This window comes from Phocoena phocoena, chromosome 10, assembly GCF_963924675.1.
Source record: "Phocoena phocoena chromosome 10, mPhoPho1.1, whole genome shotgun sequence".
In the NCBI taxonomy this organism is placed as follows: domain Eukaryota; kingdom Metazoa; phylum Chordata; class Mammalia; order Artiodactyla; family Phocoenidae; genus Phocoena; species Phocoena phocoena.
The window spans coordinates 31757581-31772865 of record NC_089228.1 but is presented as its reverse complement, the minus strand read 5'-3'; the positions used below and the strand labels follow the sequence as shown (position 1 = coordinate 31772865).

The window sequence follows — 15285 nt, the reverse complement described above, 5'->3', positions numbered from 1 at the left end:
AAGGATTCGTGCCCCGGTCCGGAGGGATCCCACATGCCACAGAGCAGCTGGGCCTGTGAGCCATGGCCGCTGAGCCTGCACGTCCGGAGCCTGTGCTCTGCAACGGGAGAGGCCACAACGGTGAGAGGCCCACATACCACAAAAAAAAAAAAAAAAAAAAAAAAGATGGACAATAACAAGTTGGCAAGGATGTGGACAAACTGGAACTCCCATGCATTGCAAGTGGGAAGAGTGCAGCCACTTCGGAAGACAGTCTGCAGTTCCTCAAAAAGTTAAACATAGAATTACCATGAGACCCTGCAATGCCACTTCTACATATACACCCAAGTCAAGTGAAACATATAAGCACACGAACATTTGTACATAAATACTCATAGCAACATTACTCATAATGGCTAAAAAGTAGAAACAACACAAATGTCCATTAAGTGATGAATGGATAAACAAAATATGGGTATATCCATATAATGGAATATTATTTATCAATAAAAAAGAATGGGGACTTCCCTCGCAGTCCAGTGGTTAAGACTCCACACTCCCAATGCAGGAGGCCCAGGCTCAATCCCTGATCAGGGAACTAGATCCCACAGGCCGCAACTAAGACCTGGCGCAGCCAAATAAATAAATATTTAAAAAAAGAAAAAGAAAAAAGAATGGAGTATGAGGCATATTACCACATGGATTAACCTTGAAAACATGCTAGGGAGAAAGAAGTCAGTCACCAAGGCCATATAACAACATGATTCCATTTATATGAAATGTCTGGAATCGATAAATCCATAGAGACAGAAAGTAGATTCATAGGACACCAGGGCCTGGGAGGAGGAGGGAATGGACAGTGACTACTAATGGTCAGGGGCTTACTTTTTGGAGCAAGGAAGTTGTTCTAAAATTAGATAGTGGTGATGATCACACAACTCTGTGAATATTCTAAGAAACCACTGAAGTGCATAATTTAAAAGGTGAACTTTTATATGTGAATTATATCTCAATAAATCTATCATTAAAAAGTCAAGCCAATAACAAAGAAAAAACAGTAAACTAATGATAAAATAATAAATACATAACAATTTTTATTCAGATATGAAAGCAATCAACCGGATAGCCTTGTCCACCAGAGGGTAGACAGCAGAAGCAAGAACTACAATCCTGTAGCCTGTGGAATGAAAACCACATTCACAAAAAGACAAAATGAAAAGGCAGAGGACCATGTACCAGATGAAGGAACAAGATAAAACCCCAGAAAAACAACTAAATGAAGTGGAGATAAGCCACCTTCCAGAAAAAGAATTAAGAATAATGATAGTGAAGATGATCAAGGACCTCGGAAAACAAATGGAGGCAAAGATCGAGAAGATGAAAGAAATGTTTAACAAAGATCTAGAAGAATTAAAGAACAAACACCTACAAGAATTAAAGAACAAACAGAGATGAACAATACAATAACCAAAATAAAAAATGCACTAGAAAAGGGCTTCCCTGGTTGGCACAGTGGTTAAGAATCCGCCTGCCAATGCAGGGGACACAGGCTCGAGCCCTTGTCCGGGAAGATCCCACATGTCATGGAGCAACTAAGCCCATGTACCACAACTACTGAGCCTGCACTCTGGAGCACATGAGCCACAACTACTAAGCCCACATGCCACAACTACTAAAGCCCTCACGCATAGAGCCCGTGCTCCTCAACAAAAGAAGCCACCACAATGAGAAGCCCGCGCACTACAATGAAGAGTAGCCCCCACTCGCCACAACTGGAGAAAGCCCGTGTGCAGCAATGAAGACCCAACTCAGACAAAAATAAATAAATAAAATAAATATATTTTTAAAAATTCACTAGAAGGAATAAATAGCATAATAACTGATGCAGAAGAACGGATAAATGACCTGGAAGACGGAATGGTAAATTCACTGCCGTGGAACAGGATAAAGAAGAAAAAATGAAAAGAAATGAAGACAGCCTAAGAGACTTCTAGGACAACATTAAATGCACCAACATTTGCATTATAGGGGTCCCAGAAGGAGAAGAGAGAGAGAAAGGACCAGAGAAAATATTTGAAGAGATTATAGTCGAAAACTTCCCTAACATGGTAAAGGAAATAAACACCCAATTCCAGGACGTACAGAGTCCCAGGCAGGATAAACCCAGGAGAAACATGCTGAGACACATAGTAATCAAACTGACAAAAATGAAAGACAAAGAAAAATTATTAAAAACAAAAAGGGAAAAACAACAAATAACATACAAGGGAACTCCCATAAGGTTAAAACCTGATATCTCAGCAGAAACCCTACAAGCCAGAAGGGAGTGGCACGATATATTTAAAGTGATGAAAGGGAAGAACCTACAACCAAGATTACTATACCCAGCAAGGATCTCATTCAGATTCAACAGAGAAATCAAAAGCTTTACAAACAAGCAAAAGCTAAGGGAATTCAGCACCACCAAACCACCTCTATAACAAATGTTTAAGGAACTTCTCTAAGTGGGAAACACAAGAGAAGCAAAGGACCTACAATAACAAACCCAAAACAACTAAGAAAATGGTAATAGGAACATACATATCGATAATTACCTTAAATGTGAATGGATTAAATGCTCCAACCAAAACACACAGGCTCGCTGAATGGATACAAAAAAAAAGACCTGTATATATATGCTGTCTACAAGAGACCCCCTTCAGACCTAGGGACACGTACAGACTGAAAGTGAGGGGATGGAAAAAGAAACTCCATGCAAATGGAAATCAAAAGAAATCTGGAGTAGCAATACTCATATCAGATAAAATAGACTTTAAAATAAAGAATGTTACAAGAGACAAGGAAGGACACTACATAATGATCAAGGGAACAATCAAAGAAGAAGACATAGCAATTACAAATATATATGCACCCAACACAGGAGCACCTCAATACAAAAGGCAAATGCTAACACCTATAAAGAGGAAATTGACAGTAACATGATAATAGTGGGGGATTTGAACACCTCACTTACACCAATGGACAGATCACCCAGACAGACAATTAATAAGGAAACAAAGCTTTAAATGACACAATAGGCCAGATAGATTGAATTGATATTTATAGGACATTCCATCCAAAAACAGCAGGTTACACTTTCTTCTCAAGTGCACATGGATCATTCCCCAGGATATATCACATCTTAGGTCACAAATCAAGCCTTGGTAAATCTAAGAAAACTGAAATCATATCAAGCATCTTTTCTGACCACAACACTATGAGATTAGAAATCAATTGCAGGGGAAAAAATGTAAAAAACACAAACATGTGGAGGTTAAACAATACGTTACTAAATAACCAAGAGATCACTGAAGAAATCAAAGAGGAAATCAAAAAATACCTAGAGACAAATGACAATGAAAACATGATGATCTAAAACCTATGGGATGCAGCAAAAGCAGTTCTAAGAGGGAAGTTTATAGCTATACAAGCCTACCTCAAGAAACAAGAAAAATCTCAAATAAGCAATCTAACCTTACACCTAAAGGAACTAGAGAAAGAAGAACAAACCAACCCAAAGTAAGTTGAATGAAAGAAATCATAAAGATAAGAGAAGAAATAAATGAAATATAAACAAAGAAAACAATAGCAAAGATCAATAAAACAGAAAACTGGGTATTTGAGAAGATAAACAAAATTGATAAACCTTTAGCCAGACTCATCAAGAAAAAGAGGGAGAGGACTCAAATCAATAAAATTAGAAATAAAAAAGGAGAAGTTACAACAGACACCGCAGAAATAGAAAGCATACTAAGAGTCTACTACAAGCAACTCTATGCCAATAAAATGGACAACCTGGAAAAAATGGACAAATTCTTAGACAGATATAACCCTCCAAGACTGAACCAGGAAGAAATAGAAAATATGAACAGACCAATCACAAGTAATGAAATTGAAACTGTCATTAAAAACCTTCCAACAAACAGAAGTCCAGGACCAGATGGCTTCACAGGTGAATTCTATCAAACATTTAGAAGAGAGCTAACACCCATCCTTCTCAAATTCTTCCAAAACATTGCAGAGGAAGGAACACTCCCAAACTCACTCTACAAGGCCACCATCATCCTGATACGAAAACCAAAGATACTACAAAAAAAGAAAATTACAGACCAATATCACTGATGAATATAGATGCAAAAATCCTCAACAAAATACTAGCAAACAGAATCCAACAACACATTAAAAGGATCATACACCATGATCAAGTGGGGTTTATCCCAGGTATGCAAGGATTCTTCAATATATGCAAATCAATCAATGTGATAAACCATATTAACAAATTGAAGGAGAAAAACAATATGATCATTTCAATAGATGCAGAAAAAGCTTTTGGCAAAATTCAACACTGATTTATAATAAAAAACCCCAGAAAATAGGCATAGAGGGACCTTACCTCAACATAATAAAGGCCATATATGACAAACCCACAGCCAACATCGTTCTCAATAGTGAAAAACTGAAGAAACCATTTCCTCTAAGATCAGGAACAAGACAAGGTTGTCCACTCTCACCAGTATTCTTCAACATAGTTTTGGAAGTTTTAGCCACAGCAATCAGAGAACAAAAAGAAATAAAAGGAATCCAAATCAGAAAAGATGAAGTAAATGTGTCACTGTTTTCAGATGACATGATACTATACATAGAGAATCCTAAAGATGCTACCAGAAAACTACTAGAGCTAATCAATGTACTTGGTAAAGTAGCAAGATACAAAATTAATGCACAGAAACCTCTTGCATTCCTATACACTAATGATGAAAAATCTGAAAGAGAAGTTCAGGAAACACTCCCATTTACCACTACAAGAAAAAGAATAAAATACCTAGGAATAAACCTACTTATGGAGACAAAAGACCTGTATACAGAAAACTATGACACTGATGAAAGAAATTAAAGATGCTACAAACGATGGAGAGATATACTGTGTTCTTGAACTGGAAAAATCAACATTGTGAAAATGACTATACTACCTAAAGCAATCTACAGATTCAATGCAATCCCTATCAAAATACCAATGGCATTTTTCACAGAACTGGAACAAAAAACTTCACAATTTTTATGGAAACACAGAAGACCTCAAACAGCCAAAGCAATCTTGAGACAGAAAAATGGAGCTGGAGGAATCAGGCTCCCTGACTTTAGATTATACTACAAAGCTACAGTAAACAAGACAGTATGGTACTGGCACAAACAGAGAAATATAGATCAGCGGAACACGATAGAAAGCCCAGAGATAAACCCACACGCATAAGGTCACCTTATCTTTGATAAAGAAGGCAAGAGTATACAATGGAGGAAAGACAGTCTCTTCAATAAGTGGTGCTGGGAAAACTGGACAGCTACATGTAAAAGAATGAAATTAGAACACTACCTAACACCAAACACAAAAATAAACTCCAAATGGATTAAAGACCTAAATGTAAGGCCAGACTATCAAACTCTTAGAGGAAAACATAGGCAGAGCACTCTATGATATAAATCATAGTAAGATCCTTTTAGACCACCTCCTGAGAAATGGAAATAAAAACAAAAATAAACAAATGGTATCTAATGAAACTTAAAAGCTTTTGCACAGCAAAGGAAACCATAAACAAGACGAAAAGACAACCCTCAGAATGGGAGAAAATATTTGCAAATGAAGCAACTTGCAAAGGATTAATCCCCAAAATTTACAAGCAGCTCATGCAGCTCAATATCAAAAAAACAAACGCAACCCAAAAATGGGCAGAAGACCTAAATAGACATTTCTCCAAAGAAGATATACAGATTGCCAACAAACACATGAAAGGATGCTCAACATCACTAATCATCAGAGAAATGCAAATCAAAACTACAATGAGGTATCACCTCACACCCATCAGAAGGGCCACCATCAAAAATTCGACAAACAATAAATGCTGAAGAGAGTATGGAGAAAAGGAACCCTCTTGCACTGTTGGTGCGAATGTAAATTGATACAGCCACTATTTAGAATAGTATGGAGGTTCCTTAAAAAACTCAAAATAGAACTACATATGACCCATCAATCCAACTACTGGGCATATACTCTGAGAAAACCATAATTCAAAAAGAGTCATGTACCACAATATTCACTGCAGCTCTATTTACAATAGCCATCGACATGGAGGCAACTTAAGTGTCCATTGACAGATGAATGGGTAAAGAAGATGTGGCACATATATACAATGGAATATTACTCAGCCATAAAAAGAAACGAAATTGAGTTATTTGTAGTGAGGTGGATGGACCTAGAGTCTGTCATACAGAGTGATTAAGTCAGAAAGAGAAAAACAAATACCATATGCTAAAACATATATATGGAATCTAGAAAAAAAAAAGGTTCTGAAGAACCTAGGGGCAGGACAGGAATAAAGATGCAGATGTAGAGAATGGACTGGAGGACATGGGGAGGGGGAAGTGTAAGCTGGGATGAAGTGAGAGAGTGGCATGGACTTATATATAAGTCCACTTATATATATATATATATATATATATATATATATATATATATATATATATATAAGCGAAAAACAAATATCGTATATTAACACATATATGTGGATTCTAGAAAAATGGTATAAATGAACTGGTTTGCAAGGCAGAAATAGAGACAGAGATGTAGACAACAAATGTATGGACACCAAGAGGGGGGAAGAGAGAGTGGTGGGATGATGGGAGATTGGGATTGACATATATACACTAACATGTATAAAATAGATAAGTAATAAGAACCGGCTATATAATATAATAAAATAATTTTTAAAAAGAAAGCAAACAACCAACATTACCCAGCAATGACTTTGTTTCCAGTATCATATTATAGAGCACTGTTTCTCCAAATTTGGGGTTTTACAGCAGACGTTAATAAAAATTATTTTAAAACTTGGGGAAAAAGAGGGAGGTGGTATGTCCTTTCAATGCCATATGGGGTACAGGGTCACCTAAGGAAAATTTAACTGTTTAAAGAGTGTATTTTGTTCAACTCACTGCTTACTACTTAAAGTCCCAGACTGAGAAATTACATGTTAATTTGTAGATTTGACCAGTAGAAATGCAAGTAGTTTCTGTCTACTAAGAAGGATAATTCCAAATGTTAGAGTTTATTGTCCTGTATGACATTAACCAGCCTTATATCAATACTAGCAACTTTTGCCAACATTCCTTTACTAAATTGTCTATAAATACTCAGCCCCTCAAATGCTCTTTGAACCAGCCTTACCACCTTAGTGGTTCTCCCATTAATTAATAAATAGAATAAAATATTTGACACATGTTCATTTTTATTTTTGTATGACAGTCACGTTTTCATGTTTTTTTGTAAATAATAATTAATAAGGTAAATTTTTTTAAATTGGAGAACCATAGACTTAAGTTTACTCTAGTTGCTATATATATATTTTTTAATTAATTTATTTATTTTTGGCTGTGTTGGGTCTTTGCTGCTGCGGTGGTACGTGGGCCCCTCACCGCGGTGGCTTCTTTTGTTGCGGAGCATGGGCTCTAGGCAGCAGGCTCAGTATTTGCAGTGCACGGGCCCAGCTGCTCCGCAGCATGTGGGATCCTCCCAGACCAGGGCTAGAACCCACATCCTCCGCACTAGCAGGCGGACTCCCAACCACTGTGCCACCAGGGAAGTCCCTAGTCACTATATTTTAAACAGATAATGGGATAGGGGTTGGGGCAAAGGTAGAAGCAGGGAGTCCCAACAGGACCTTTTTGTAGAAATAGATGTAAAAGAAGATGGAATTTGGACCAGATTGGTGTCACTGGGAAAAATGAATTTTGAGTTTGCCATGTGTATTGGACATCCAAGGGAAAATTACAAGTAGGAAGTTATAGATATGAATCTTGGGTTTGGAAGAAAGGTCTGGACTGGAGTTAAACATTTGGGAGTTGCTAGCATATAGATGGTATTTAAAGTCATCTATATTTTTGATGAGATTGATGAAATCATCAAGACAGTGAGGGTAGAGAAAGAAAAGGACCAATGACTTAGCCCTAAGACTTTCCAACATTAAGAGGCTAAAAAGAATAAGAAGAGAATAGTAAGGATGGGAATACCCCGACAGTCCAGTGGTTAAGACTCTGTGCTTCCACTGCAGAGGGCATGGGTTCTATCCCTGGTCGGGGAACTAAGATTACACATGCTGCGGCCAAAAAAAAAAAGGAAAGAAAAGAAAAGAAAATAGCAAGGAAAAAATTTAGTGATACTACTAGTGGTATGGGACAATTTGTTTATCTTCCATTTCAAGATGACTTTCAGAGTACATGATGATGCACTGCTATGAAGATAGGAATAATGGATGGTGCTGATAAGAAAGGAAAGGAGAAATATCATTTAGATAAATTAATAAATGACCAAAGGCGGGCTTCCCTGGTGGCACAGTGGTTGAGAGTCTGCCTGCCGATGCAGGGGACACGGGTTTGTGCCCCGGTCCGGGAAGATCCCACATGCCGCAGAGCGGCTGGGCCCATGAGCCATGGCGGCTGAGCCTGAGCATCTGGAGCCTGTGCTCCGCAACGGGAGAGGCCACAACAGTGAGAGGCCCGCGTACCAGAAAACAAAACAAAACAAAAATGACCAAAGGCTTAAATGTTAACAATAAACTGTAACTAAATCCCTAACTAGGCTGATGAAGAAAAAAGAGAGAAAATTAAAATTATTAATATTTGGAATGAAAAAGGAGTTATCCCTATAGATTCCACCAACATTAAAAGATAATAAATAAATATTATGAGCAACTTTATGGCAATAAATGTAACAACTTTAGAAAATGGAAAAATTCCTTGAAAAATACAATTTACCAAAATTGACACAAAATTAACACAAATCTGAATATCCCTATATCTATTTTAAAAATTAAATCTGTTTTCAAAATCCTTCCCATGAAGCTCCAGGTCAATGGTTTCACTAGTAAACGTTTCTCTAAAATATTTAAGAAAGAGATAATAATAATTTTATACAAAACTCTTTTGGAAAATAGAGATAAAACTTCCCATTTGTTTCATAAGGCCAACATAATCCTGATAGCAAAACCTGACAAAGATATTACAAGAAAAGAAAATTAAGACCAACATCGCTTCTGAACATAATCTCAAAAATCTTCAATAAAATATTAACATACTATTAATATTAACATACAAAGCCTAATCTCCCTATTCCTGTTTCTAGGACTAGAAATCAGTAAGAAAAAGACCATTAATTCAATTTAAAAAATAGACAAGAAGACCAAATAGTTCACAGGCAAAGAAATACAAAATATTCTTAAATACATTAATTTAGGCTTAACATTTTATGTAATAAGAAAAATGAAATTCTTCTAGCAGATTAACAAACACCCAAGTTTGATGATATTCTGTTGTCAAGGTTGGTGAGAGTACATACTGGTAAAACCCATACAGAAGGTAATTCAACTGTAGATTTTAACCTGGAATTTACTCTTTGGCAATTTACCTTACAGTCACACCTTCACACACAGAAATTTTACACCAATATATAATATTTATAGGTGTAAAAAAGAATGAAAACACTCTATATACAATAAGAAAAGGTCTCCAAGATAAATTAAAACAAAGGGGGGAAATAATATAAACAGTATGCTATTTTTTTTCAGTATGCTATTTTTATGTAAAAAGATGGAAGGATTAGAATATATATTCACATTGTTATACATGTAAAAAAACTCTGAAGTATACAACAGAAAGTAGTAACATTGATAACTTAATAACAGGTGAGAAACACAGCAAGGAGACCGTTCAGGTATGTCTTTTTATATTTTTAAACCATGAAAATTTATTAAATATTGAAAAAAATTTTAAGTAGTTACTTTAAAAAAATTTTCAGGTAGCTCATAGTATATCTGAGAGTGCTAGACACAGACAGGAACAATGTTGAAAAGCAGAGTTTGCACTCTGAGCATGCCGACAGTGGAAACTTGGCACTACCACTAGAACCACTGCCAGTACTGCCTTGGGAACGTAGATGTATTATTTACTGTCACAAAAACTGTTATTATCCTCTATTTATAAATGAGGTGACTGAGGCATGAGAAGTTAAATATCTTGCACAAGTGGCATATTGCCATTACCAAGTGCAGAATTGTGATATAAAACTAGGTAGTGTGACCCCAAACCTTTCTTAGCTAATTGGTACCCTGGGTTGCTGCCCATAGTATAGGCTAACTTGTTTATTCTAGTAATTTTTTACCCTCTTCAAATCATTGTAACTGGTCATTACAGTCTTTTCTATTTGTTAAGTATTGTTCTATGAAGGGATTGATTTCAATGACATCATCAGGAAAGAATGAAGCATGTATTAATAGGTCAAGTTTTCTGGATTCAGCTTTGGTTTTGCTTTCCAGTTTTTCCATTTCTCTTCACTAGCACTTGATGCAAACAACTCTACCAGGGCTTTTAAAAATGTCATTAAATGTGTTTATACCTTAATAACCTTTATCTGCTCCATTACTGCAGTGCACATAGTAATAGTAGGATTCTCTTTTGGTTCTTCTTCAAGTTTCTCTTCTCCCAGAGATCGTCTTTTTGCTGCCTTTCTTTTTTCTTGTAATTCCTTCTTTTGCTTTGTTTGGAAAAATTTCAGAGTCTTAAAAATTTCTCGGGAAAATTCATCTACTTCAGCTTCCATGCTTTCCCCATTAAGGTCCAAAAACCCTCCATCCATCCACCTGAATTGAAAGAAAAAGTAATATTAAACTCAGAGGGGCTTCCTTCGTGGCGCAGTGGTTAGGAATCTGCCTGCCAATGCAGGGGACACGGGTTTGACCCCTGGTCCAGGAAGATCCCACATGCTGTGGAGCAATTAAGCCTGTGCGCCACAACTACTGAGTCTGTGCTCTAGAGCCCGCAAGCCACAATTACTGAGTCTGTGCTCTAGAGCCCACGAGCCACAACTACTGAAGCCTGCGCGCCTGGAGCCCGTGCTCCACAAGAGAAGCTGCTGCAATGAGAAGCCCGCACATCACAATGAAGAGTAGCCCCCGCTCGCCGCAACTAGAAAAACCCTGTGTGCAGCAATGAAGACCCAACACAGTCAAAAATAAACAAACAAATAAATAAATTTATTTTTAAAAAAAGACTAAGGAAGAATGATTAAAAACAGAATTAAAATTAAGTGAAAAAAATAGGATATTTTAATTAAAAAAATATTAAACTCAGAGACTTCTGGTGTGTGAAAAGGCCTTAGAGATTCTTTAGGCTAGGCCCTTCATTTTATAATAGAAACAACTGAGAACAAGAGCAATTAACAGTTTTTCTCAGTCACACAGATAGAATGATGACAGACAATACTAAAACCACAATTTCAGCTATGCTGCAGGTGCAAAAATATGAATCAGACTGTAAACGGACAACTAACAGTATCCAGATGAAATGCTGATTTGACTCCATACTTCTAATTCTTAGTGTCAGATGAATGAGTCAAATGAATTAATTGGATTAAAAAATGAATCAACTCTGGAAAACCCAGGTGAGACTTTAGATATTATATTAGTAAGGCTAGGTGGCGCCTTAGCAACATTTGATGCTTCTCCTATATAATATTTGGTTTCTCTTTCAAATGGACAGATAAATCCTACTTTTAAACACCTAGCCAACAACAACAACAAAAATCAATGTACATTTTATAAATCTCTTTATAGCTTTACTTAATTTTTTATTACATTACCAGAAATTACCGTTTTTCTGTTCGTTGCCACTTCAAAACTAAATTAAAAAACTTCTGATAGGGCTCAATGTTAACTTTTAATTTATCCAGTTCAGGATATTTTGTCAGTTCCCATCTGAAAAGTTCCTCTTCTTTATTAATAAATTGAACTGCTTCTTCAGATTCCTGAATACGTTTTTGTAGTTGTCTTACATCTGTCACATACTGAAAGCAAATAATTTTTTATTTCAAGAAATACCCAAGAAATGTTATAAAAATAAAATTATATAATACTGCATAGGCTATGTCCTTGCATTTATATAGAAACTTTAAACATCAACTTCACGACATTACCATGACACAGAGCAAAACGTATGGTTATGTCTAACTTACAAATAGAAAACTAAATCACAAAAAAAGATTACATAATTAGCAGCAGTCCCAGGCCTAAGAGTCAGGACTCTGTTTGCCTTAGTAAGCACAGGTTTTTCTATATTATAGAAACATGTCCTGTATTAATCTACCAGCCTGTCATAGCTACTGTCTATATTTATCAGACCTGCTGCATGTGGTCCAGTTCTGCAAATTCTGCAAACTCTTCCATGCGGCGTGATTCCTTTTCTATTTCCAAAATCAGTTTCTCTCTCTTTTCTATTAGCTCATTTTCTTTTTTATGTTTAGCATTCTCAAGGAGCTTTAAAAGAAAATTATTCATGTTAACTATTTTGTTACAAAGCAAAGAATTATCAAATCAGAAATCCGAATGCTTTATACAGTAACAAAAAACATCAGCGAAGTAAAAATAAAACATTGTACAAAAATAAAACATTGACTGATATAAAAATGAAAAGAATAATAAACCACAAAACCACACAGAAAAACTTTCCTATATCTCTGAAGTGACTGTAACAATTCTTATTTATTAAATAGATACTTTAACTATTTAACAGATTCTGGGAAAATAATAAAAGCTGCCATATATTGAGCACTTGTTATGTCAAGATTTATTAAACACTCTACCTATATTACCACAAGTATTAGTATCCTCATTTCAGAGGTAAAGAAATTTAAGCATATAGAGGTTAAGAGGCATGTCCAATGTCACAAAATCATAAAAGTCAAAATCTGGATTAGAACTCTGGCTTATCTAACTGAAGTCCATGCTTTTCATTACTACTATACCATTTCACTTCCCAGTTTAGGAGAAACTAGTTTACATTAGGACTTTTTCAAAATCTGAACTATATTCAGTCTTATATAAAATCCTGAATCTGCTACTTCTTCCTGGGAACGTTACTTAACTTCTCTGAAACTCATTTTTCTCATCTATGAAATGGGGAAAATAGGAGCACCTGGGATTTTTGTGAGTATTAAATGATTTAATAGCACAGAGCTTACAATTATTATTTGTAAATAGTTCTGACTTTTTTAATGTCAGTCCCACTTTTTTTTGTTTTTTTTTTTTTTTGCGGTACGCGGGCCTCTCACTGTTGTGGCCTCTCCCGTTGCGGAGCACAGGCTCCAGACGTGCAGGCCCAGCGGCCATGGCTCACGGGCCCAGCCGCTCCGCGGCATGTGGGATCCCTGCGGACCGGGGCACGAACCCACGTCCCCTCCATCGGCAGGCAGACTCTCGTCCACTGTGCCACCAGGGAAGCCCTGTCAGTCCCACTCTTTACAACTTTGTGGGTTAAGCCTAAGCCTGCAGGGCCATAAATGTGGCTAACCCCAAAATCATACGGACACATGAAGATAATTTTTAAAGGTAGATGGCAAGTATGTATGAAAATTAAATGAACACTGTGCTTAAAATATCATAATACAAAAATACATATTGAAAAATATATTCACCTCATCATTTTCATCAAAGATGGGATTAATTTTCCAAGGCCACATAAGGACAGCTGAATTTAAAGCTAAGTCTTCTGGAGGAAATAGAAATACATCTAAAAAGTAACTCATCCGGCGTTTGGATTCCTACAGAAGAAACTCCAGATATATTAAACCATATAGAAAATCTAAAGCATTATGAAAAAGAGAACCAATAACAATTTCTAATACTCTCTCAAATTTCAATCTGACTCACATCGTTAACTGATATTTCATATTACCCAAACCACATGGGTATTTCAATAACTGTAGGGTTATTTATTCAGCTTCATACCACACAATTGCAGATTTTTATATCAGAAACAAAGCTTTTTAAAAGTTTTCACTTGGCAGTTGACTTAACAGAAAGGTACTCTTGAGTGTCCATGTAGATGACTGAAAATGATGATGAAATATGCAGCTTTTGTTCAGCAACCTTTTAAATTTTTTTCTTTTAAAAGATTTTACATTTTTTATTCTTATGTATTTAATTTTTGAATCTTTGTTGACAAAGATTTTAGCATCTTTTATTTTGTTTTGCATCTTCAGTGACAGTACCACTTTTTTTGCCTACCATTAGCATATAGCAATTGTCTAGAAAGAGTTTAGGGGTGAATGGCAAAACCAAACCAAACCAAAACAAAAACCTTTAAAACCAATAGATTTACCTGAATAGAGAAGTTGAATATCTTTACCCTTTATAGCTTACATATTTGCTGTATATAATATATATAATATGCAGAATGCATCATATATGTATTATGTTGCATGTAGAAATTAACCTAATAAAATCTGATTCATGTAATCAATTATATTAATAGATTAAAGGAGAAAAGGCATAAGATCACCCCAATAGATGCAAAAAAAAAAAAAGATAAAATTCAACATGCATTCACAGTAATGTTTTTCACTTAATTTTTATTGGAGTATAGTTGATTTATAATATTTTGTTAGTTTCTGCTGTACAGCAAAGTGAATCAGTTATACATATACATATATCCACTCCTGTTTAGATCCCATTCCCATATAGGTCATTACAGAGTACTGAGTAGAGTTCCCTGTGCTATACAGTAGGTTCTTACTAGTTATCTATTTTATATATAGTAGTGTGCATATGTCAATCCCAATCTCCCAATGCATCCTCCCCATCCTCCCATAGAAGAGAATTTACTAATCTCATAAGGGAACCTATAAAAAACCTATAGCAAATTTCATACTTAATAGTGAAATCTTGAAGCCTTTCCCTTTGAGATTGGGATCAAGATGACTTCTATTCAACATTGTACTAAAGATCCTAACCAGTCCATTGTAGCAAAGAAAATAAAGTTTTGGAAATATGTAATGTTTGATAAAACCAAAACTTTCATTAACTACTAGTTATAAAATAGTATATGTAGACATTCCAAAAGAATCTTCGGATAAACTGTTAAAATTAAAAAGAGAAAAAAAAACATATAAATTTTAAAGTTAAGATATTTAAATAAAAAAATTTTAATTAAGAAAAAATTTAGTGATAGCTATTACTTTGCATATAAAAATAAATTTTATATTATATTATAGTCAAAGTATAAAATAAATATCCATAAGTTCATATAAATAAATGATTGAATAAATTAAAAAGCAGCGGAGAAGAAACAAGTCTCCTATGCAGAATAATTCCAAATAAATAATGTAGCTACCCTACTGTAAAGGAGGAAAGCACAACTCCCGGTTCTTAAGTGTGGATGCATACAGTG

The 15285-nt window shown here is 35.5% G+C and overlaps 1 protein-coding gene across 1 annotated transcript in view; it reads right to left on the bottom strand.

Annotated features, from left to right (window-relative positions):
- The window catches only part of DNAH12 (dynein axonemal heavy chain 12), a 215940-nt gene that overhangs the window by 140274 nt on the left and 60381 nt on the right, over positions 1-15285 (bottom strand). The window contains exons 13-16 of the mRNA XM_065885861.1: positions 13532-13657; positions 12240-12374; positions 11712-11905; positions 10460-10703 (exon numbers count right to left, since the gene is read on the bottom strand). Of these exons, the coding sequence (XP_065741933.1) occupies positions 10460-10703; positions 11712-11905; positions 12240-12374; positions 13532-13657 (699 nt within the window). The remainder of the gene's footprint in view (positions 1-10459; positions 10704-11711; positions 11906-12239; positions 12375-13531; positions 13658-15285) is intronic.